The sequence below is a fragment of the Phallusia mammillata genome, chromosome 8, assembly GCF_965637545.1.
Source record: "Phallusia mammillata chromosome 8, kaPhaMamm4.hap1.1, whole genome shotgun sequence".
In the NCBI taxonomy this organism is placed as follows: Eukaryota; Metazoa; Chordata; class Ascidiacea; order Phlebobranchia; family Ascidiidae; genus Phallusia; species Phallusia mammillata.
Genome location: NC_137259.1, coordinates 17,968,130 through 17,994,165, shown reverse-complemented (window position 1 = coordinate 17,994,165; position 26,036 = coordinate 17,968,130). Strand labels below are relative to the sequence as shown.

General features: G+C 36.0%; 1 protein-coding gene across 1 annotated transcript; it reads right to left on the bottom strand.

The window, feature by feature from the left end:
• Positions 1 to 96: 96 nt before the first annotated feature.
• On the bottom strand, positions 97 to 24,648 carry LOC145204205 (uncharacterized). Its single transcript, XM_080076677.1, has 35 exons — positions 24,445 to 24,648; positions 24,101 to 24,289; positions 23,517 to 23,663; positions 23,011 to 23,114; positions 22,906 to 22,940; positions 22,764 to 22,837; positions 22,206 to 22,308; positions 21,813 to 22,103; positions 20,865 to 20,963; positions 20,508 to 20,596; positions 20,327 to 20,405; positions 19,734 to 19,967; positions 19,168 to 19,356; positions 18,175 to 18,405; positions 17,634 to 17,847; positions 17,188 to 17,301; positions 16,265 to 16,438; positions 15,654 to 15,765; positions 14,453 to 14,590; positions 14,134 to 14,238; positions 13,780 to 13,853; positions 13,313 to 13,478; positions 12,699 to 12,755; positions 12,151 to 12,311; positions 10,900 to 11,043; positions 10,550 to 10,766; positions 5,025 to 10,057; positions 4,455 to 4,604; positions 3,972 to 4,094; positions 3,306 to 3,493; positions 2,667 to 2,821; positions 1,793 to 1,966; positions 1,302 to 1,382; positions 1,057 to 1,151; positions 97 to 713 (listed from the first exon to the last, which is right to left on the bottom strand). The coding sequence occupies exons 1-35, from the start codon at positions 24,586 to 24,588 to the stop codon at positions 323 to 325; spliced, it is 10,074 nt and encodes a 3,357-aa protein (XP_079932803.1). The 5' UTR covers positions 24,589 to 24,648; the 3' UTR covers positions 97 to 322.
• Positions 24,649 to 26,036: the final 1,388 nt, after the last annotated feature.

Here is a 26,036-nt window from a genome sequence, read left to right as displayed (position 1 = left end):
TATGATATAAATGCAAAGATTTGTTGAAAAACGTTTCATTTCTTATGAAAATTTTGATGGCAACCCTGCCTAAGAATCAATATATCAGACTTAACACAAGCTTTGACAGTAAATGTATTCTCACGTGAACTACAACAATGATAAATTTAACATGATAGCATAGATCAGTAAGCAGTGAAATATATACAAGCATCTTAGCAGTTCATCAAAGCACCACAACCATTCTCAAGGCAGCAGAAGCAAAGTGGAAAATGAGAGAAAAATTATGCAAGTTATGCGTTGACCAGAATGAAAATTGGCAAAAATAATTGGCAGTATTCTATCATTTGTACAATTCGAAAATATCACAGATCATGTTTAGTTTATGCAGAGCTTTCTCAGCTAAATCAGGAGCCACTGGGTCACATTTAGCTTGAGTGCTTCTTCCAGGTTGAACACTTCTTCTCCTACTCGGACCAGCTCCACTTTCAGCCGGTTTTAAAGCTTCTTTGCGAACCGCGGGTACAGCAACATGCGCTTTAGCAGCCGTCTTAGGCCTGCTGTGCGCTCTAGTAGCTTCTGTTGGTTGTTTTACGAGCGCTGCTTTCACTTTAGGCTTTTTGCTCGTGATTTTTTGTTTGCTTGTTGCTTCTGGGAGTTTAGGCGCTTTTGATCTAGTCGGTGTTGAGGTTGAAGCCATTGACACAAACATTCCCTTCACAAAACTGCGCTCTCTGCAAAAAAACACGTTGATTCTATTGTGATTTTTGACCAGTTCTAATAAGACATGGGCTGAGTTATGCAGATGTTGGCTACTTTGTTAGAGTAGCGCCCACATCTGGGCGTTTTGTAAATGTTGTTGTGTGGTAAAGTAACAATTAAGAAGCCTTGTTGTAGATCAACTGTGGATATGGAATCACGGTACGACAAACTAGGCTACAATCGTGAGTTGTAATCCAACCGCAAACGCAATAGATATGAATATTAACATAATATACTTGCTGTTAAAATGAAACACTATGTTCTTTTGACTAGCAGTCTTAGCAAGCCGATTCTCTAATGTTGTTTCCAACTTACTTGACGAAGCTCTGCTCTGCGATCATGGTGGAATCGTTCAAATATCCCACAGCATGTATTTCTGTCATACGCCTCTGAATGCTGCTGCGTTCATTCTGTTTGAAATATAATTTTACGCATGATAAATCTTTTATTTTTATTTCAAACGGATTTTTTTCACTTTTGTAGCTCAAACTAAATTACAAGAACAAACGTTAATTCAAACCAACGTAGTTACACAAACAAACTGACAATTTTTCACCCACCTGCTTTTTATATCGTCTTTCAGTTTCTTTTTGTATATTTTTTATCCTCTGTACATTCAGCTGGTGGTTTTCAACAAAATCCTAAACACACAAAGATACGACATAATTTAACCCAATAATTTTTTGAAAATAGATTTGAAAACAGCAACAAATTGAAAACCGGCAACTTTCCCGTTTAAAAAGTAATTAAAGATAACAGATTAAAAAATCACTAAAACTACTTAAATGTGACGTTCTGTAGTGTGACATCGTAGATATTTTGTTGTGTGATGCAATTATACCCACAGAGTGTAACATTGTCAACATTTTGACTTGTAAAGGAGTTTGTGCTAGTTAACTGCTTTTTTTCAGCATTGGAATATAAACTAGTTAATTTCGCGCCAAAACGGCACATGACTTCAATAGCAACAATGTTCTTGCATATTCTTTCTCGTGCCAAAGCAAATAACACAGTGTTCTAGCCAATTAATAATGTAAGAATCAATTTCCACCTTCGCTCTTTGTGAGTCCCGCAGATAAACTAGCAGTAGATCACAAGCAGCGATGAAAACTGGTCGGCTGCTTTTATCCCTTCCACCACGATCCTGGTACTTGGGGAAAACGTTCACAATATCATCTATGTTTTCATCCATGATCAGCTTTACTGCTTCTGATGACGGCGGGTTCTGAAAATACACATTGTTGGTTCCAGAGTTACCTAATAAAATTTACGTAAAGATTAGGACGTTGGTGTAACGAAAGAAAGCGTTATGCTCATAATCAGTCCGCCATTGGGCCGCCTGCCTTTATTGCAAGTGCGTTAAATATTTTTTGTTTACTTTTTTTACTCGCGCAGTTTCTGCTAAGTCTTCTATTTAGTTCAACTCATCGGGTTCCACTGGGTTTGAGCAATGTTGCTCAAGTTTTTAACTAAATGACACAAGTGGCTGAGCTGAGATTAGAACCAACAACCTCGTAAAATACAAGATTGCGCTAATCCAGTGGTTCCCAACCTTTTTTGTCCTGTGCAGCCTTTTAGTCGATATTTAAATCAAATTGTCCCTACAGATTTTGTTTGCTACAATATGGTTTACATTACCGTTTTAATGTAAATCTCAGAACAGAAACTAAACATATGATGTACGAAAACTTTCTTTTCCTCAGCGTATATATGGCAAATGCAGCAATAACACATAGCACAGACAACCATTGACACAAATTCCCCCCTACAAATTACAAAATCGCCCTCCAAAAGTGCCACTGCGCTAATCACGTAACCATCTTGGTGACACTTATGTACATTTCCCTTGCTTTGTGCAATTTTATGTGTCCTAGCATTAAACTAAATTAAACCTACAGTATCAAATAAACATAACAAGTACACACCGACAGCAGGTTGGTAAGGATTCTTAGGGACAATCGAGCAACACTTCCACTTCCAAAGTCTCGATTACAAACACCAAGGAGTCGGAATAATTCTCTAGGTCCTCCTGCATCAGTGATGTGGACGCAGCAAATACCAACAAGGCCAGATACACGCTCTGTTAAAAAGACATGTTGTAAATGATGAAAATTAGGTAACAGACAAAAAAATAATGTGATTCTATTGAAATTAGAAAACATGAGTTTTGACAAGTCTGGAAATTATATACGGATCTGTTAATAAGTTTAATGGCAAATAACGGCCCAAATAGACGCAGAAAGCGACATTCTACGCTGTACAAGTGTCTATAAACGGGGTGTAATTGATGTGGCCCTTGATATCACTAATGATGACATGAGCATTTGCCGAACGTTTAATTAATAAAGCATCTCGCTTTCCTTTTCGCGTCTATTTGGGCCGCTGTATTTATCATTTAACTCAGTTTCTTACAATATATCAACAAGCAACAGTAAAATCAAACAGAGAGCCCAAAAAGTGAAATAATGTAAATTATTCGCCAAAACCTTAATTCAAAATTAGCGTGTAAATCCTTTAAAAAGAATTAATCATAACATGTAAATGAGAAGTAGAAATATATTTACCGAGTTCTTCTAGGGCGCTTCTCACTTGATTCAAATACTTTTTATTGAAGAGGATCCCGAGCGCTAGAACCATTCTGTTGTAAATAGTGTTTTCAGGATGCAGCGATGCCCGTTTCGTAGCTTCCTCAAGTTTTGCTCGTTGAAATGCGATACCGGGAAATACAAGCATGGACTTTCTAACTTTGTACCTTAAAAAATTCACAGTTTGAATTAAGATGAACATAAATTCATAACTGGGATCAGCTCTGAAGCGTCTGTGCAGACCAGCAATCACGGCACACTCATATGTAAATCATAGTATGAGAGGCACATTGAAGGCGTTATACCGAATCAGCCGATCACCAAGCATTTCCAAATGGCAAGGCGTAGGCTAGAAAAATTCAACCTTCAGTGGAATTCAAACCCACGACAAGATTTTTTTTGGTTTCAAAATAGCATATTTTTTTAACATTTCTGGCCTGTAGCTAACTTTAGATATGGATGCAAATTAAGATGACATATAGATGTAAAAAAAAACTTTCTTTAAGTTTAGACTTTCTTAACAGTGTATTAAAATACCTAAACATTAACAATGTAGTATATTTTAAAAGGTTCCAGCTTTGATTTTGTTTTGTAACTTAACGAAAAACATTGGGACAAAACTTAATATTTTTCTTCTCAACTCACCCTCTCCACGCTGCCTGTATCTTCAAACTTGCTTTGTATTGTTGTTTCACTTTTCTGTTTTCCATCAACGTTCTCCACCATCTTTGAATAAGAATCACCTTCTGTTGTCGATGAAAGAAATGTCTGCAAAAATATTGTGACAATAAGTGAATTGAAACATAGGAAAGACAAGGCCAAGTAAGCTTTGCAAAACTGGTTGTAAACTTTTCATTAAATGGTTATTTGAAACTGCATGCATATTTAGAAGCCAGGATTTTTCCTAAATGTATCAAAAACAAGTGTGGAAAAACACAAAACAGAACTGAACTAACAGATCGAAATGAACTATTTGAACATAAGAATGTATTCAAATAAAGTTAAGTGGAGAAAAACAAACAGAATTTAATAGATCGACAAGAATTCCTTGAACATTAGATACTTGAAAAATAGTTAAATCACATCAATATGTTTGATCAAAATATTGATGTGGTTACAAACCCATACCTTCTGTACTGCCTTTGAATAACCACGGCAGCTTTTCTCATCTTCACAAACTTTCTTCTCATTAGTTTTGCCCTCCACGTTCGTTGAACCAGCACAACGTGTTGCATATGTTGTTTGTGGTGAGCTCGAACCACTGATCGTCTGTACGCTCTGCAAAATTACAATTCAATGTTACTCTCTGATATAAGTACATGATAAAAAATTATGCATAAACAGGCAAGAAAATACATTTAAGTAAAACATGCTGTTTCTTTTGCCATTTTTAAAATGTAATGCTAAATTAACTTAAAACCTAAATTGTTACAGCCTACATCTTGATCTGTTTTATTGTGCCAAAACTTTCATTTGCCATGTCTCAGGTAGAATCTAATGTTGCAAAATGGCTAGAAATAAAATGCTACAAAAATGCCAATCAACTTTTTTTTGATAAATGGCAAAATCAAACACTTGGGTTTTGATTAATCTGTATGCAAAAGCCAATATAATTAATTGAAGTATGGTTTAAAAAATCTAGCTGAGCCCCCAAAACAACATGGAATTCAACTATATTACAGAGTAAAATACTCTTACCTTTGTATGATGATAGCATTGAGATGATCTTGTGCAGCCATTCCAATCATCATAAGCTGTAACTTTCTTTTTGCAGCCTTTTTCTCCAGTAACAAAGCATAAGCTTGTCTCTGTTGACATCCACGGATCCAAGATTGTAGAACAATTGCAGCTTTCTCATTTCTAGCTTTTTCTTGCATAAGTTTAAACTGCTTTCGAGCAGTATAACCTCTGTAGAAAGCTTGTATCAAAATAGCAGACTGCTTTTGTTTCATGAATTGAGCTCTTGTAGCGTTGGCAAGCTGTTTTGCTCTGAATCGCTTTTGCATGCAATCTGCAGCATTTCGTTTCGCCAAATAGGATTTTTGACATAAGATACGTCTAAAGTAAGCTTGAATTTTAATAGCAGCTTCTCTTTTGGCAATGTAGGTGCGTCTTATTGACCAGCCACGAAAATGTGCTTGAATCAAGATAGCAGCACTTTTTATTTCCAAGAATTTCCGTCTTTGGACAATCATTCGCCGCACAGCCTGCAATTTTACAACAGATGACTTCAGGACTTTGAATTCTTTCCTAATCCTGTTAGCAAGTAGAGTGGCCTTCCATTTTCGTTGAATGATAACCACTGCTTTTCGAACCATCAGATAGTTTTGCCTGGCCTTAAATGCTTTGTAACGAGATTGTATAGTTATAGCAGCTTTTTTCTTGCATAGATATTCCTGTTTTGCTTGGTATCCTTTGCATGCAGATTGGATTATAATAGCAGCATTATTTCTTTGCGTTTTTTCAGTTTTTTGACGAAGATAGATCAGGAACTGTTGTCTGACTCTGTAACCACGGTAACAGGACTGAATTTGCAAGCAAGAAATTTTTTGTTTCAGAAATTGGGACCTCTGCTTTCTTGCAAGAACAGTTGCTTTCCAGTGTCGCTGGATTGTAACAGTTGCGTTTCTGATTTTAATAAACATTTGTCTTGCTTTAAAAGCTCGCCAAGCAGACTGAATACACACAGCGGCCTTGTTCCTCTTTCGTAATGCCAATTTAGCTGCTTTGTATTGTTTCCTTGCCAACCAACCTTTGACAAATGACTGAATTGTAACAGTTGCATTTTTAGTTGCCAAAAACTTTCTCCTTTGAACAATTGCTCTTCTTGCAGCTTGGACAGTAATCACAGCAGATTTTAGGGCTTTAAAATCCTTTTGCACTTTTCGGGCCTGCATAGTTGCCATCCATTTTAGTTGTATTGTAACTACGGCATTTTTGATTTTAAGATAGTTCTGCTTGGCTTTAACAGACCTGTACCATGCCTGTATTGTAATTGTGGCCTTTTTTAGACTGAAAAACTCCCTTCGTTTAATATGACCTTTCCAAGAAGATTGGATTAATGTTGCTGCTATGTTTCTTTGTTTTTCTTCAGCCTGATCTTTGAGAAGCTGATAGCGTTGTCTTGCAGCATGTCCTCGGTAATACGACTGAATATTCAAACAGCATCTCTTCATGCATAAGAATTCTTTTCTTTGTTTCCTTGCAAGTATTGTGGCTTTCCAATGTTGTTGAATGACTATTGCAGCTTTCTTAAGTTTTTGGAAGCGATGCCTTGCCACATATCCTCTGTAAAATGACTGGACTTTCAAACAACATTTTCTCAATTGAAGATATTTTTCTCTTTGTTCCTTCGCCAAGATTGTGGCTTTCCAATATCGCTGAATAACAATGGCAGCTTTTCTTTTCCTTATGTATTGTTGTCTCACAATATGCCCTCTGTAATATGATTGAATTTGCAAGCAAGATTCCTTCATTTTTACGAATTCTGTTCTTTGTTTTTTCATCATGATTGTAGCTTTCCAAAGTTGTTGAATAACGATGACAGCATTTCTTTGGCGTAGGTAACATTGTCGTACAACAAACCCTCTATAATATGACTGGATTTTTAAGCAGCATTCCTTCATATTCAAGTATTTGTCTCTCTGTTCTCTTTCGAGTGTTGTGGCTCTCCAATGTTGCTGAATGACTATTGCAGCATTTTTCATTTTGTGGTAATGCTGCCTGGCCGCATATCCTTTGTAAAACGACTGAATTTTCAAACAACATTTTCTCAGTTGAAGATATTTTTCACTTTGTTCCTTTGCCAAGATTGTAGCCCTCCAATGTTGTTGAATAACAACAACAGCTTTCCTTTGTCTTAGATATTGTTGTCTCACAATATGTCCTCTGTAATATGATTGAATTTGCAAGCAAGATTCCTTCATTTTTACAAATTCTGTTCTTTGTTTTTTCATCATGATTGTAGCTTTCCAATGTTGTTGAATAACGATGACAGCATTTCTTTGGCGTAGGTAACATTGTCGTGCAACAAACCCTCTATAATACGACTGGATTTTTAAGCAGCATTCCTTCATATTCAAGTATTGGTCTCTTTGTTTCCTTGCAAGTATTGTGGCTTTCCAATGTTGCTGAATAATCTTTGCAGCTTTTGTCAGTTTGTGGTAATGTTGCCTTGCCACATATCCTCTGTAAATGGACTGAATTTTCAAACAACATTTTCCCATTTGAATATAGTTTTCTCTTTGTTTCTTTGCCAAAATTGTTGCTTTCCAATATCGCTGAATAACAATAGCAGCTTTCCTTTTTCTTAGGAATTGTTGCCTCACAATATGCCCTCTGTAATATGATTGAATTTGCAAGCAAGATATCTTCATTTTCAGAAATTCTGCTCTTTGTTTTCTTGCCAAGATTGTAGCCCTCCAATATTGTTGAATAACAATGGCAGCATTCTTTTTATCCACAAAGCGTTGTCTTGCGACATGTCCTCGATAATACGACTGAATTTGTATGCAGGACTTTTTCAATTGCAAAAATTTATTCCTCTGTACTTTAGCCAAAACTGTAGCATTCCAGTGTTGTTGAATAACAGTTACAGCTGATTTAATACATAAGTATCTCTGTCTTGCAACATGGCCCCTGTGGTAGGTTTGAATCTTTAGACAAGCCGACTTTGTTTGAAGATATTTCGTCCTTTCAAACCTTGCTAAAATTGTGGCTCTCCAATGTTGTTGTATTACAATGGCAGCATTCTTTTTGGCAACATATCTTTGTTTTGCAATAAAGCCCCGATAATGGGACTGAATTTGTACACAGGACTTTTTTAATTGCAAAAAATTTTCTCTTTGCATTTTTGCCAGAACAGTTGCTCTCCAATATTGCTGGATAACAATCGCAGCATTCTTTTTTCTCTTGAAGTCTTTTCTTGCCACAAAACCTCTAAAACATGACTGGATTTTCAAACAATATCTCTTTATCAACAAAAATTCACTTCTCTTTTTTCTTGCGAGAATTGTGGCTTTCCAATGTTGCTGAATGACAACAGTAGCACTCCTTAAGCGAAGATACTTGTGCCTTGAACTATAGCAACGATAAAATGACTGAATTTGCAAGCAAGCTTTTCTTATTAGCAAGAATTTCTCTCTTTGTTGTCTTGACAAAAGAATTGCTTTCCATTGTTGTTGAAGAATAATAGCAGCATTCTTAATTTCCTGATATCGCTTTTTGGCAATATATCCACGATAGAACTTTTGAATTATCAAACAAGACCTTTTTAATTCCTGATACTTGGCCCTCTGTTTTCTTGCCAATATAGTAGCTTTCCAATGCTTCTGAAGTATAGCGACAGCATGTTTTTTGTGAAGTAGTCTTTGCCGAGCAATGTAACCTCTGCAATAGGATTGAAGTTTCAAGCAACATTTCTTTAGTACCAAAAACCTGGTTCTTTGTTCTTTTGCCAAAACTGTAGCTCTCCAATGTTCCTGAATAACAAGAGCAGCTTTTTTCTTTATGATGTAACTTTTGCGAGCCAAAAACCCTCTTACATGTGCCTGGATTAATATACAACTTTTTCTTATTTGAAGAAACCTTGATCTTTCATTCTTTGCCAAGATTGTTGCTTTCCAGTGGTGCTGTATCACCAATGCAGCTGTTTTCAATTGGCAATACTTTCTTCTGGTGACATATCCACGATAAAAAGACTGAATTCGCAAGCAGGACTGCTTTATTTGAAGAAAATTGGCTTTTTGTTTTCTCATAAAGATAGTAGCTCTCCAGTGTTGTTGAATAACAATTGCAGCGTTTCTAATTTCAACATAAGCTGTTTTAGCTTTATAGCTCTTCCAAGCAGACTGAATACAAATTGCAGCTTGTATTTTTTGCTGTAAATCCAACTTCAGTATCTGGTATCGTCGCCGTGCCAACCATCCTCTCACGTAAGTCTGCAAAGCAACAGTTGCATTTTTGTATGCGAGAAACCTTCTTCTTTCAACTGTGCCCTTTCTGAGTGCTTGCATCTTTATCACGGACATACGTAACTCAAGAAACTGGTTTCTAACCACTTTGGCTTTTAAAGTGGATTTCCATTTTGCTTGGATCAACATGGCAGCATTTTTCAACTCCATAAAATTCTTCTTTTGCAGGTGACCTCTCCAGCAAGCCTGAATCATAATCACACATTTCTTTGTCTGCAAAAACTCTTTCCGTTGCAAGTAAGACCTCCATTGAGCTTGAATCTTAACAGCAGCATGTTGCTTTATTTCTTGTTGTTGTTTCTTTCTTAGTAGATGTCGTCGATACGCTCCTTGGATGGTTATAGCAGACAAACGAAGCAGTTGAAAATAATTTTGACACTGACGAGCAGCTAGGATGGCTCTCCAATGAACTTGAATGACACAAGCACTAGATTTCAAGGTCACAAACTTTCTGCGTTGCATTACACCTTTCCAATGACTCTGAATTACAATCACAGCTTCACGAAATTTGTTGTATCTTTTCAATGCAAGTTGCCGGCGTGCACAAGATTGCAGGAAAACTGCTGTACTTCGCAGTGTTGTGTAAAGCTCTTTTTGCTGTCTCCCTGCTCGGTAAGCCCTCCAGTGTTCTTGGATGACACATGATGATCTTCGAAGATGCAGATATCGTTTGCGTTGCCTGGTAAAGCGGAACCAAGTCTGTATCTTCAATGCAGCATTTTCTCGTTCTCGATTGAAACAAACTCTTCTCCATGCTTTCTATAGAAATACAAAAACTAATGTAAGGAGGGCTCTACAGTTTTTTGTCTGATTTAGTAATTTTTTCTGTTGGGTTTCAGTTTGCAATTAATTTCATATGCTTGTGTTTAGATCTTATCAAGTAAAACATGGTTATGGCTTCAACATGACCGCATCTTTTACGTTGTGTATGCCTTTAAATGTTTTGAAATTAGGCAAATCTATCAAAACTTGAAAGTAAAAATTGTCCCATCAATATACTTAAATGTAATCTGCAGACAGTGTACATTGTTTTGACTTATATCAGTGCAGTTAGCTACAAGACATTGGCTGTGTTACCAGAGTAGGCAAAGTATTTCTTTCTAGAACTTTTCAAATACATGTAAAGTGTTCACACCACTGTGTAAAAGTTCTATTTCAGTGTTTAGTTGTTTTACATCATGATTATGTGACAAACAATTGTTCAATACAATGATACTGCCATACAAAAACTACCATTACTGGGGGGTTTACCTGGAGAATAGTTGCTGCTTTATTATGAATTCTCATCAGAATAAGCTCTTGTTGCAATTTCTTTGCGAGTTGCTTTTCCAAAAACATTCTGACGAAAGATTGGATTTTAATGGCAGCAGTTCGTTTGGCAATAAAATCTTTTCTGGCAGTTTTTGAGGCTTTGCTAGCCTTGTAAAACCCCTGGATAACTTGGCAGGCATTTTTCACAGTCAGATACCTGGAGAATACCCAAAAAAAACTTCAAGCAGTGAAATTATGCGTTTATGATGTAGTGTATCAACAGTAATTCATATACAATGTTTAAAGTTGTCATATATTTTTAGTGGTGAACGTTTAAAGTAAACAATTACCTTTTTCTGCAGATCCATGCTCTGACAGAAGAGTTGATAATCGTTGCTGCTTTTTCTCCCATTTCCGTCTTTCTTTTTCTTTGTTCTCTTTCTTGTTTGGTGATTAGAAAATTTTTCCAGGTCATTTGTATGATCCTTGCTGCCCTGAAAAATGTCGTTCGCATGACCAACATTGTAAAGCTACACTGGATTTCCCCAACAAATGGAAAAAAATCCTTTTGTTTTTAAAATAAAATACTCATGAAACAACTTATGGTGGCCTAGATGGCCTGATACACTTTTTGCAGCTACCAGATGGTTAAAATGATGATTAAAGGATTGTCTGACTATGGTATCTTGAAATACTATAACCATAGCAAAATGGAAAAAATACATAAACAAGCCTCAAATTTACAAAAACAATTTGAGACTTTCCACAATTAAAAAAAATAAAAAGGACAGGGCATCCTATGATTGGCATCACCTTCTAGGTTTACATTTTGAAACAAAAAGTTCACCCAGAGAAGGTGCAACCCCGGTGGTTCTCAACTCGTTTCTGGCCATGGAAGCAGAAAAACTAATATCATGGACCATCCCTTTTTTCATTAGATTGATGTAAGCATACAGAACAAGCATTTTGGCCTAAAACTGATTCTTAAACCTTCATTCAGTATTAAAATACAATCGTCTCTAGTTTATAACCAAATTCAGTGCTGTAGACCAGGGGTCCACAAATACTTTTTGGCGCGTCCCTAAAAAAATTGCTCTAAATTATCGCGACCCAAGCATTTTATTTAGTTGCTTAGTATTTTCCACAAACTTACATGCTAAGCAACTAAATATCAATACCAAGACTGCTATTATGCGTTTGTCAGTTCCTATTTTCTTGCACAAAATAAAGCGAAACTCAGCACATAAAACAGTAGGTAAACGAACGTATTTATTCAGCAAAATGGTAACAGAAAAGCATGACTGCTTGCGCAGGTACGCTTAACTTATTGCATTGTTACATAGACTGTACCCAAATTTGGGTCGCGAGACCTTCCAGTCTGGGTCGCAAAATATTTTAAATTTTCCGTGAATATAAGCATTGCATCTATAGTACATACAGACCCACTATTTGCGGACCCCTGCAGTGGACCACCAAAAACGTCATTGTGGATAGTGAAGCCCCACTGCGCCCAAGGTTAAAAGTCAAAGGAATAAACAATGCTTGTGAGATAACTAGAGTTGGAATTTTCATGAAAAAGTCTCTCTAACTTTATCACTTACTGTTCTTCTCTTCGGACATCGATCAACCTTGTGCAAAGATAGGCGACTAAGAGTCGACAAACTTTGCTATCGGGGATCGTCCCACAGAAATCATCGATACACATCAGCGATGGAATTCCACCGAGCTCGTGGGCAGCACGCTTAACCATCAGAAAGTTGGCCTGAAAAGATGTAAAAACTTTACAAATGTCAAAAGATAATGTTAAGCACTGAACTTCCACAAAAAAATGGTATTTAGTCAATTTTATTGACAATTTAAACCCAGGTATTTATATCGTAAAGTGGTAACATAGATTATTTACTTTAAAAATTATTTTATGAATTGCATAAAATCTTTGACTTGAGTATGTGTCATTGAAATATGTTTTTAAATTTTTAGACTCAAATTTTGCATTGAAGTGTAGCATTAAATACATTTTGGCTGTGAAACTTGGGGTTCAAGATGGAAGTAATTGTTGACATGTATTTTGAATGCTAATAATTTAAGAGCAAAAGTTTTTTTAACTGCAAGAGCAAAAGTTTTTTTTTAACTTAGTAAATAGCTTTACCTTTTCATTTTTCGTCAGTTTCAAGTAGCTTTCTCTTGACGTTTGGCTGTCACTTGCCTGACAAGAAACACACAAACATTTAGTGATAAAAACAAAAAGTCGACAAAATAATTAATTTCACAACTGTACTACAGTATTGAAACTAAAATGTGCACAAATCTTAAAATTGAAGAATATACATACATGAACAAAAACAATAATTAAGCTCCTTAGAATTTATCTAAAGCAGAATTACCATATTTTTTAACAGTTTTGCCAAAAAAGGAATTGTTGAAAATACTAAAATATGCTGTTTTGCCTGATATCTATATCTTTGGACAGTATATTTTTTTACAAAAAATTATAATTATGTAACATGTTTAATACAGTTGTTATTGCGATCCACATTAATACAGCAAATTATGTAACATCAGAGGTGGGATGCAATTTTTTGTCATCCGGTTCTTTCACAAAAGTCATATTTTTCAGCCGGTATTGTTACAAAAAGTCTATTGACAGAAACCAGTAATGTAAACCAGTTCGCTGATCTTATAAAATTTCGTGAGATGGTTCTATAGAACAGATGCGAACCGGCTGAATCCCACCACTGTGTAACATGTTTATTAAGTTGTTACCTTTTCTGGCTGTTGATCCCACATATGTAGAGTGGTTTCCATCCTAACACTGGTTGGTGGAATAAGATTGGGTTGGTAGTGAGATATAAGAGTAGCAAGAACTGTTCCATCAGCAAATGAGTTTACAAAATTGTGGACCTCGATGTCATGGTGCGCACAAACATGTCTGCAACAAAAAACACCTTATATTAATTCATGTTCAAGATCAGTGGTATTCAAGCATGTGATGCATTCAACCACTAAATTTTTATTCCGCGGCACACTTTGCAAGCTAACATAATAAAAGTTGTAAAAAAAAAGTTTACGACTTGCAAAACGAATGCCTCTGAGAACCATTTTAATTAATATTTTTTGTTTAGATAATTTGTAACATTCCAAAACCTAAAACAGGAAAGTTACTTTTTGAGACACAGAAAATTTTACTACAGTAATTATCTGCAAATAATCAACAAAAATGTTAGACTTACTGGCACCATTTTAATAACAGAGCTGAAGTTTTTTCCACTGCTGGAACTTCTACATCTTGGTTTATTTCAAATACCTTGAAAATCACATAAGTTAAAGTTGCCAGACTGAAAACATTTAAGATACAGATGATGCCTATACTTAGGTGCAATATATGTACATATGTATGTGAAAAACAGTAAATGATTTCAGATTTGTTAAAGTTTTCTGTATGTTATTATATGACCTACAAAGGATTTAATTTTTTTTTTCCTGGTATTATTGTTGGCAAAATTTGATATGTTGTCAACCTAGTAATATAAACATGTAGGCTACGACTAAATCACTAATGTGTCGTTTCTTGTTTGTTAACTTACAAGATTCGTTGGTTTTGAGCCAAGTTGATGTTGTTTAAGTTTAAGAGTTTTCTCCAGAAACCAAATTTCCTTCTCGACGTTTTGTGGATTGACAGCATTCACCAACTAAAATACATTGAAAACAAAACATGAACGAACAAAATATTTCACCCTAAACAGCAGGCAGAGCTTTTGTAGTTACCTTACATTTTTCTTATTTTATCTGAAAATTGTTAAAGAAAATTTTATAATTTTTTTACCACTTATTTCCAAACTATCAAAAACCCCTAAAATGCAATAAATAGAAGTAGAATTAGATTTGTAAAAATGCTTTTCTTACCTGAAAATGTGCTGCAATATTCCAAATCAAACTTAAAGTCTTGTCCTGATTTCCGTGTACAATGTGTTCGGTGGTAATTATCTTGCCTTCATCATCTTTCACTGAAATTCCATGACTCTCAAGAGCCTTAATAGCCACCTGAAATAGTTGGTTTGTTTATGAAACATATTTTAACACCACATGTTTTAGTAGCAGCACATATGTCACAAAATGTGATTAGACCTATATATTAACATACCTAACCCAAGCTAGATTGTACATAATTGTATTCTATTTCTTCATGAATCACAGTATGCCAGGCCCATTAAAGGCGCTATACCGAATCAAGCTGGCCTCCCAAGCATTCTCACACAGCAAGACACAGACTAGAAAAATCTGTTCTGCGGTGGGATTCCAACCCACAACAGGACTGGCTTGATAGGTATAACTCTTTGAATAGGCCTGGCATATTATGATTTGCATATGAGTTTAAATCCTGATAAATTGATTCTGGGAATCATTCCCTGTTCTATTGCCATTGTTGCAACGATTTCCACCTTTACTACAGATGCTTTTTTAGCGAAATATATTTGTTTTTTAAAAGATTGTCAACTGATTTCAGCCTGGAAATAAAGATTTCCCAAACTTGTGGTGCATATGGAGTATGCCATGATCGCAGGTCTGCATGGGCGCTTAAGGGCTGATCCCAGTATGAATGTTAGTGATGGGACGAGTACGATTATCGAGCAAGTATCGAACGATTTCAGTGGTATCGATTCTCGTACTCGGTATCAAAATAGTTTGCCTCAGTTTTCGATACCACAGTGCGAGTACCAAAGGCCGATTTACACCATAAGAATACGGGCAACTTTATGCCAATATTTGCTTCGGACAGCACAAAATTTCAAAAAAAGTTCCGCCAGTTTACGTATATTTTTTTCGCTCTCATGTGGAGATTACATTTTTCGGCATGCGTGTGTGCACGCCTGTACCCCGACCATGGCAGATAAATTAGCCAGTGATATACAACTAAGTACAACACTACACTTAAGTACTCGGTATCGAAGGTATATACATGTGGTACTCGTACTCGGTATTGGTACTCGCTTCAAAACTTGGTATCGTCCCATCACTAGTAAATGTGTTCATCTTAGTTATTTCTTTGTGTGATGTGTAATGTACGACAAGCGATTCTATTCATTTAGTTTTAAGAATGCCTTACCCCTATATTATGTCGCTTTTGCAGAAGGCTTCCAGGTGGAATTCGTAATTTTGGTGACAAACTCCATTCATGAAAGAGGATTTCTGTCATTCTAGTCAGGCGTATTCCATTTCTAGGCAAAAAGGAACAAGTATGATTATACCAAACCTTTTCAAGATAAATATACAGTGTCAATTTTATAACTCAATGCTGCACTACATTATGAGTTTTAGCCATAATAATGGACTACTGCTAACCACATGAGATCATATTATTTTTAAAGCATAAAACAACAAAATTATTGACACAAGGCTAAAGATTGGTGGTTTAGAATAGTATACTGTTCCACAACAGTGAAAACTAAGACACAAAATCTTATTCTTTTTGACACTTTTTTTCTCTGTTTTGGCAATTATGTTTGTTTTCAAAATGTGTGCACAAACGCAGGTTAACTGCTGCAAATGAATCTCTTTTCAAGACTCATTTAAAAACAATGTGTTTATTATCATTGTTTGCAAAATTGTCAAATACAAATGACTGATTCAGCTTTTTATCATGGAAAACATTTGTAAGAGCGAAGTGAAAAAGTATGCACACATGCCCAACTGTTATGTAACAAACACTTTTATCACCTCATATCGACAGCGATGTTGTTAACTCCATATTCAAACTCATCCAAGTAAGATTGTTGATGTGAAACTCGGTAGCCGATGTAGCTAAGATGTTTCACGACGTCTCCTTCGCCACTTAAAAACTCCCGAGCTATTTGGACCAAAACTTCCTTGCAGCTTGTAATTCCAGCGCCCCTAAATTGGAAAAGCAAAGGTTGCAATAATTTTTTACAAACAATTGTTGTGCAAAAAGTTAAATATTATGCTGTAAACCAGTAGTTCCAAACTGTGCGTCACGACGCCCTGGTGCGTCGTTTCAACTTTCCAAGGATGTCGCAGACTATTTCCGTTTCGAACGTTTTGTTGTTGTACCAATAAACACAACTTTAATAATAAGTTTCTTAATTAACTTTTATTTGCTGGTGCGTCGCAAGTCCAGAAAACTTTTCCAGAGGCGTCGCAACAAAAAAAAGTTTGAGAACCACTTCTGTATACATAACTAAATATAGTCACTTTGCTTGGGAGGTTTCAAGAAATTGCACTTCATTGTGTGTTAAGTTTGCCAAGCTACTCCATGCGATTAACTGGAATATGCATTTATCCAGATTTTTTAAAAACATAGGCTCTTGTTAAGGACTTCTAACCATAGTTTTGGATCCAAACAGTTGCTTGGCCATTGTGAACTAGTTTCCTCTGTGGTGTATGCCCAGGTGTGGCATCACACAGAATAGGTGAGGCACGGGTTTTTACCCTGTTACTCCCAACAAAATGAGTGTCGTTGGATGGCTACACTAGCCAATACGGCCTATCTCTTGTCACCAGCTGCACTGATGGGACCTTATAGGTTGAAACAATGTGTACTGTCTACAGCTTATCAATTGTTTACTCTTTTATCCTTTCACAAACCAAGATCCAAAAACTAAGAACGATTTTTAAACACTTACTTTTCAAACAGACAAGGGTCATGGTCAATAAGCCGAGCCAACTTTGCCTGGTCAAGCATATAAATGAGAACGAAGATCTTTTTCAAAGCATGTTTACCCAATTCATCTTCAAATCTGCAACAGATAAAGAATGGAAAATTAACACTAAAAAACTTGTATTTGCATGTCATATCATTTTAACATATATTTTCCCACACCTCATGAATGAAATAAATAGTTTGCCATTTTAAAAAGCCTTTCAAAAATCTTAATAAAAAAAACTTCCAGATGCCACTGACAATAACAACGTAGATTTGAATTTTTTACAATACATGGTCACCAAAAACTCTCTGGAATGTTATTTTGTGATCAACTTGGTAAATTATTGAACTTCAGTATTTTGACTTTTCAGGGGGCACAAAAAATATTTTCAACATTTTTTGTACAGTAGTCCTCAATTATCTCACCCTTGTCTGAATGAGTGAGGCACAGTGCGATGTGCAAACATTTCAGCGATGTCTTCATCATGAAGAACTCTTTGTTTAATAAACCGAGATAAAACTGTGGTTGGATGTTGGCCTTCTGATATTGGAATCATTTCACCAAATATCGCCTCAAGTCCAAGACGCAGCCATATTGAGTGGAAACTCATTAGAAGGGAAAGCAGTTTGTGTCTACATCCTAAAAAATATTAAGAAAACCTTGTAGAACAGGGTTGTGACAATTTTGAAGCCCATGGAAGAAAAATCATGAAAATAAATGGTGCCAGGCACAACAATATAGTCCAGGACTTTTCCAAACTTCAAATTAGCTTAAACTAGAAAACCTAGTGTTTAACAAAAAAACATGCACACACCGGTGATCGTTAATAAGTAAGAACTTGTAATGCAACTGTCAACAGTAAAAAGTGCGGTACTTCTGTTAGGGAATAATAGTCAGCCAAATAGGGATTTCTAATAGGCCTTATCTGTTGAATTTTTAATCCCTTTCTTTTCCAACATAACCAACCTAGATCTTTCCACAGAGGTCGATCATTTCGAACTTTTAGTCTTGCTGTGTCAACCTCCTCTTCCACTTTCCGAATGATTGTTGAGATGTTAGTGGAGTGAAATAGATTACAAGCGGATCTTCGAAGACTGTTGAGTCTACACCCGAACTGGTACGCACGAAGTGATGCTGCTTCTTTACTCATAGCTGGTTCAATTTTTACAGTTGACGCAAGGATTGAAACGTCAGTTACTAAAAATACATCAAATTGGATTTTATGCCAAGCCTAGCTTACCGTATTTTACGGACCATAAGGCGCAATTTAAATCCTTTTTTCCCTCACAAATTAAGCTGGTGCGCCTAATGTATGGATCAAGTAGTGCTTTATTGCCTACACTCAAAACCAGTACCGATACTATTATTAGATAAATAAACCACCGTCTTACACAATAAACTACGGTAAAAGCAACTAGCAACTGTGATATTCACTAGACTCATTTTTTCTTTTGCTCTTGTACTATTGTGACTTGCTTACATTTATTACGTAACAAGTAAACTTTTGTAACCCATACTCCTTAAAATATGTTGCGTTCTATAGCCCGGTGCGCCTTATGTATGAACAAAAAACTAAAGCAATTTATTGACCTTATACTCGGGTGCGCTTTATGGTCCGTAAAATACGGTAGGTTATAAATGTTGGTGTGAAACAAATTACAATGTTAAAATGGTTTCTGTTTCACTTTTAGGTTTTTAGCTGCTGTAATTTACTGGAAATAGTGTAAAGAATTGTTTAAAAATGGACAATCGTTACAAATCACAATGCATGTTTTACTAACACAGCATTTGTAGTCAATACTTTAAATTTAAAAATGGATTAATTGCAACAAAAGCAAATTGTTAATGTATTATTAAAAACAAGCTCTTTCAATTTACAGTGTAAACTATCATGCTATTCAAATTTTTAGCATAGTTTTAATATTACTAATAGAAATAAATCTATCTTCAAAGTGTTACCAGGTTTTTCGCTGTTTGGTTTAAATTCATCGGGGGTCAAAATATAATTTGCCCAACAAGCTAGCGCGCGTTGCTGCTTAATCCTCCACTTTGCATCGTAAAACTGATTTTTCGATGCATAGGTTAACGGGTGGCGCTGTTGTGGCATGTTTGATTCAGATTTCAGCACCAGGTGAGCCATTGGGATTCCTAAACAAAATGTTTGTGATTGCAAGTTTTGTGCATAAATTCATTCTGTTTACAAAACTGTAAAACATGAGCAGCACAAATTTGCATGTCCAAATATATTTTTGTACAATTAAGTGGTTCAAACAAAACTACTATATAAAAAATACAGTTAACCCTGGTAAATCTGGACCCGAAAATTTGTCAAGGTTAGGTTTGGCAAAGATCCATATTAGATGATGTCGATTCGTTTACCACATTAAAAATCAGTTGTACGTCAAGTTATCCCTTTAATTGAATCCGGTTTAACATAGGTTTATTGTACAACTACCATGCCAAAAATATTCACTTTCATCTGGTTTTATCATTTTCAGTGACATGAAAACTGTTATTTTTCTTACCTTTTACAATCTTCTTTTTCGTTGGTTTCTTTGCTTGCATAGCAGATAAACGTTTGGTGCCAGCTAGTGTCGGTTGTTTGGCCGCTTTGCTCACCATGTTACCACTAGTTGGCACCTCACACTTGACGGATGTCGATTTTTTGTACGAGAGTTTTCTTGGAGATGGAAATGTAGACTGACCTGACTTGCCGGCTCGCAGTTTCTGAAGTGTTTTGCCTTTGGGAGTGCCAGAACCTAACATAGACGTTTAAGATATTAAAAAAAAAAGAATTTCAAAACTTTAAAAGAACCACTAAATGTCTAATCAAAATTAGTGATGAACTCTGTGCATCGTTCTTAATTGGAGTATATCATGTTTTTTAGTATCACACCTTAACAGATTGTTATTTTAAATGCCCATGAACAGAAAAAATAGTGATAATGGTTTAGGCTTAAACAATAAAAACATTTATTCAATTTTAGTTCCCTTTGTATAGTCCTTTCAAAGCATTGACAATCACTGATTTAAACAGTTTGGCCTTGTTCTGTGTACTGGAAAGTGGTGTTTTTACCAAAATTTGCCAATCAGAATGAAGAACAATTAATAAGGTTACCTCTTTTTCTTCTCCCACTTTTTCCAGGTGTTCCTTTGCTTTGTCTCCTCAAGGTTTGAAGTTTAGGACTTTTTATTTGCTGACAAAACAAGAGAAAACATGACTGTTCAGCATAAACAAAAACCCATAGTTAGCTAAACTAATGTCTAAAGAACAACTCAATAATAATGCCATCTCCTACCTTTTTTGGTGGCGAGGGGCACAAATCACTTTTTCGTTTACTGCCAGCCTTTACTGAATCTCTTGTAAGTTCCCCAACAACATAAGTAGCTGCAAAGCAACAATTTGTATTAAAAAGATTTCCTAATACTTAGGAAATGGCAATCTTCAGAAACATGGATCACAAATACATCAACTTTATTTCTAGTAGAAAAGAATTTCTACCCAAGAGTTTTTTTATGAGTTATGACACCACATAATTAAGTCCAGTTTGTTTAAAACCAGACAAATATCTCAGGTAGGGCCAGACTGAACAATTTGTTAATTGAATTAAGACCATAGCTTTGTTATGTTAAAGTAACAAGGCTTACACATATACCTGTGCTAGTGTTGCTGTGTAGACTGTAGTTTAAATCTGCTGCATGGGATGAGCTTACAATCACAGTAGAATCTTTGTGAAGATTTTCTGGTGCATCACCTAACAAGTTTGGTTGATCATTTCTAAGCTTAAAGTGTGTTGTTAATTAATTACAACTGTTAATTTATCTGATCATTCAGAGCAGTTGTGCACAAACTGCGACCACATATACAAACTTACACATGTATATATGGAAGTAAATACATGCACAGGCGAAATGTGTTGATTACAACTCTTTTGCTGGATATTGGTTTCTAAAACTGGTTTAAAGGGATTTAGGGGGTCAGAGAGGTATTTAAGCTTTTGTGGGCTAGTTGTGTGAAAACAGTGCGACATAAACTAGAGACCTAAAGTGTACAATTATGAATGGTGGGTTTCTAAACATTTAAGAATCATTGAAAACTTGTTTATCTAAATCAAAAGATGGACAAGTAGATGAAATACTATAAGGTTATCCTATGTTGGGCTGAGTTGTGTTAATTTCGCTTGTTGAAAGAAAACATAGTGACAAAATTACACTAAAACAATCACCAAGTCTGAAATAGCTGCGCAACGTTAAACGTTATAGGGTGCAAAACAGTGGTTGGCACCATTGGTGGTACACTGTATTAAAAAGCCTTATGGGACTGAGGCTCACAAAAAAGTAAGGTTGGCGCATTGTGGGTGAACACCACTGGGGGGAAACGTTGGGTGGAACCAGTCAAGGAGCGCCATAAAAACTAACTACTTATGTTAGGGAAAGAGGGTGGGGTGAAACAGGAAGAGAAACCACGTTTTTTTAGGTTTCAACTATTACACTAGAGGTGGGTAAAAAAAAAACTGTGACGTGAGCAAAAAAAAAACTGTGTATACCTGATTTACAGGATACAGATGAAAATTAAAATTGTTTTAGTAACCTGACATATTTACCTGCACTGTTCTGTCTGCAAACACGTTCATGAAATGACCGAATCAAAGAGTCAAAGTCGTGTACATTATCTCCTTGTTCCTCAGTATGTTGTGGCAGTTCTGATTTTGGCGTGTCAGATACAAGAAACGTCGGTCGACCTGTTGGTGTTGTCTGTTCGGCTGCTTCAAGTAGAAGCTTGTCATGAATGGTGGCTCTACACTGGGCAGGTAGCTCTGATGGCGGCGTCTGGGACACTACAAAAGTCGGGCGGCCAAGAGACTGCTGCAGATGGTCTTTAAACTGAAAATACTCTGAAAAAGACAAGATGACATTAACAATTTATGTTTATTTACTCACACAATATCACTAGATTGTCCAGTAAAACTTTTACACACAATTACAGTTTAACGAACCAAAATCTGGTTTTGACGATGATGGGATTTTCTTGACAGTGGGTGGTGTTTGCAGCGAGTCGTCATTCTCTTTATTTGTGGGTGAAATTGAATTTGGTGAAGTCTAGATAACGTAGCACACATATATACATGCTAATTTTATGTTTAAAAGCACACTTGATCTAAACCAGGGGCTGGCAACCTTTTAGGCGACAGGAGCCAATTTACCTGTTATTTCCATGTATTAATGACCTCGCGTGCCAACATTTTTTTAAATAATAGTGGTTCGTGCCAGCAGATATCAATAATAAAGAGAAAGCAAAGTGTTTTGTGCATGTAAGGTTCAATTTTAAGACAATGGCATGATAAAACCGAAAACAAGCAGTTTACCAGGTTAAATTGTTACTTTAATATAAACATGCAAATCGGTTGGCGGGCCATGAAAAACCACCTCGGTATATGCACCAGGGGTTGCCGACCCCTGATCTAAACTTTCCTTAAACAAACTTTTTAAATAAACTATGTGCATGCTGTAACAAAATTCTGCAGGCTTTTAATTGCAATTGTCAAAATACTGACCTTAATTTCTACAGGAGAGCTCTGCACTGGTTCCAAACAAGCTGTTTGTGGAGATTGTGATTTGACAATATTCCCTGAATTAAAAAAAGTAAATAACTCACTATTTACAACTTTTTTGCAAAAAAATATTATGGCAACAAACCTAGTTGAAATTCTTGCTTCACAATGCATGGTGACCTAAAAAATGTAATGATGTCCTTTCAAAGCTTTGAATTGCATATGTGTATTATATCTTTATGTTACAAACCTGTTTGTCATGTCTTTTATTTCTGTTTTGGGTTGGTTTATAGTCGAAGCAGTATTTTGTTGTAGGTTCATAGCTCTCAGTGGTCTCCGTCTCCGTTTAGGAGGCTAAATATAAAATTCAATACTATGGCAACTTGTATTTTTTTAGAAACAAGAAAATTGAAATTAATGTATGAAAAAAACGCTTGACAAATGTTGGAATACGGTTTTGGAGTTACCAACTACAATAGTACATTTCACCTAAAACTTCTACGCTATAAAGTTGGTTCTTTTTAAAAAAACAAACATGCATAATGTACACAGAAAAACAGATATACATAGAAAATGCCTTTGTTTATGAAGTGACAGAGGGGTCTTAATAAACAAAAGTGCAGTAAACCCCAGTTAAATCGAATACAGCGTAATCGGGACAATTTTTTTGGACCAAACGGGTCCGGATTAACCAAGCTTTACTGTATGCAACAATACATTAACACACAAACTATTCACAAGTTTACACAAAAATACATTTTCCTTTACTGTTCCCAAGATGAGAAACTGAAGTCTGAACCCTTCATAATTCACCATGCCCAGTTCTCTATAGTTTCCAGGATCTTTGGGTGTCCAAGTTAATGTCAAGACCTCATGGCTGTTTGCATCAATGGTAAACTGTCTCTGTAAAAATTTGAATGATGGGACGATCCCAGATTCAGAAGCAAGTACTAAGTGTAAAAACCTTTAAAACCGATTATGAGTACTTAAATATAGTGTTGTACTTAGTTGTATATCACTAGCTCATTTATTTGCCTTGGCTGGGGTACATGCGCACACACACACATGCAGAAGCATGTACAAAAATGTGATTTCCATACAATAGCGAAAAAATATACGTAATCTGGCAGAACTTTTTTCCAGATTTTATGCTGTCCGAAGCAAATGTTGACAAAAAGTTGCCCTTATTCTTATAGTGTAAACCAGCCTTCGTTATTGAATGTTGGTATCAAAAACTGAGGCAAAATATTTTGATACCATCGATACCGAGTACCGGATACTCGTCCCATCACTAATTTATTATTCACCAAAGACAATGGTAATTCCACAAACAAACAAACCTTTGAAACATTGAAGTTTTTCTTGAATGGGAATCTTTCAACAAAGACATCAACATCGTAGCAGTTAGTGTTGTCAATAACCAATTCCCTCACAACTTCTTTCTTTATTTTACACACGCCGAAGTCAATTATTGGTTTCTTGGCAAAATGTGTGAGTTTGAGGGTGATCTGCGAATCAACAGCTGGCTCCTGAAAGCAAAAAGAAAAACAACTTTTACAACAAACAAATTTTTTTTATTACTACTATCAAAATTCAAAACTAAAAAGTACAGATTTTTAGACAGGGTTGCCAGTTGCCACAAAGTTAATTAAATACATAAAATTGCTAGTGGTCATAATATCACCTGTGAAGGAGGTGTGTAGGGTTCACAGTCAACCCATAACTTTCTTGTGCGAACTGGAGTTTGGTTTTCTGAATTTTCCTGATTTTCTTTGTCTGCTTGTTCTGTGAAAACCTCGGTTTCGCTGCAATTTCGGGCAGAAAACATTTCCAAACTTGCAAATTAACTTCTATTATTAGATAACAGCATAATAATGATATGATATATTTATCTGCGAAGTAGCGAACAAAACAAATGTACAAAATTATTTACGAACAGTGTAAAATTGTTGCAATGAATTGCTTTTCGCTTGTTTTCTGAATTTTAACCTTATAAAGTAATTTCATTATGGTCCTGTGGGTAAGACATTGCCATAAAACTATCGCACTAACTTAGAAAAACAGCGAGTTATACTCATTTTTAACAACTTCAAAAAGTCAAGTGATGTTTGTTTTCAATTTCAACTTTCAAGCTTGCCGCGATTTCAAATAGTACACGCATGGGTGAACACATAGAAGCAATACAAAATCTGACACATTTTTTCTAAATTTTTGGCAAAAAAACGCAAACTATAGACAAAAATATGTTATTTATCATTAACAACAATCTATATTATGATCGCGAGTCACCAGAGACTCAATCTGAGGGATGGAGGCAACAGTTGCGTATGTTAACAGTCCGAAAACTTTGACAAGTTTTAAGTCATACACCGTTTGTTTAAGATAGGCCACATACATTTCACCTAAGTAATAGGAATCTTAAGTATCAGAGAAGAACAAACAGCGCCAGACCATTTTACACAAATTAAAAGTGAAGAGTGAACAAGAGCTCAGACTTGCTGACGTCAAGTTCGGAATCGCAAACTTGTAGGCCAGCAAAAACGCGTAGTAAAACCGTCTAAATGCAAACCCGTGTTGCAACTCTGTGTTACTCTCTGGTGCCGTTTGTTGTTTTCAGATACTGATAATGCATATAACTAATGAGAAATATATATATCACAAATAAACGGTGGATGACTTCAAACTGAATAAACTGTTGCTGCCAGGCATTTTGTATTAACAAAATTTTAGCTCTTCCAACAGTCTTTATTAAAGTATGCCAACGTTTCAATGTCCCATACGAGACACTTTTATCAGGGTAATAACACAAATTGCAAACACAAGTTATTATAAAGCGAAAAGGGCGGCGAAACACACACACAAAAGGGGCGGTGGTAAAAAAACGCAATGCGCACTATGGTCGAGTGATCAGTGCTGAATTAACCATTGGGCAAAGTAGGCACGTGCCTACAGGCCAGTCAAAAATCCAGGCCACACGATCTTTGTTACAATGATTTGGCAACACTGATAATTCTAATTTTTTAGTTGGTAACCCTGATTTTCGGGCCACTTATAAAATGTGCCTACAGGCCAGCAGACCCTTAATCCGGCACTGCGAGTGATAACGCCTATAAGCTCAAACGGACGTTCTCATGCCGATAACTTATCGGTCGCTTTTGCACCATTCAGCTAGGTGTTATCACTCGACATTGGTGCGCACTGCGTTTTTTACCACCGCCCCTTTTTGTGTGTGTGTGTTTCGCCGCCCTTTTCGCTGAGCCCTCGTGTTTAATAAAA

Excerpts from the sequence above, each read along its gene's own strand:
- LOC145204205 (XM_080076677.1), bottom strand. The coding sequence starts at position 24,588 with ATGTTTTCTGCCCGAAATTGCAGCGAAACCGAGGTTTTCACAGAACAA. Across the intron at positions 23,664-24,100 it reads AAAACTTCAATGTTTCAAAG|AGACAGTTTACCATTGATGC; the intron begins GTTTGTTTGTTT and ends AAATTTTTACAG. Across the intron at positions 22,941-23,010 it reads ATAAAAGACATGACAAACAG|GTCACCATGCATTGTGAAGC; the intron begins GTTTGTAACATA and ends TACATTTTTTAG.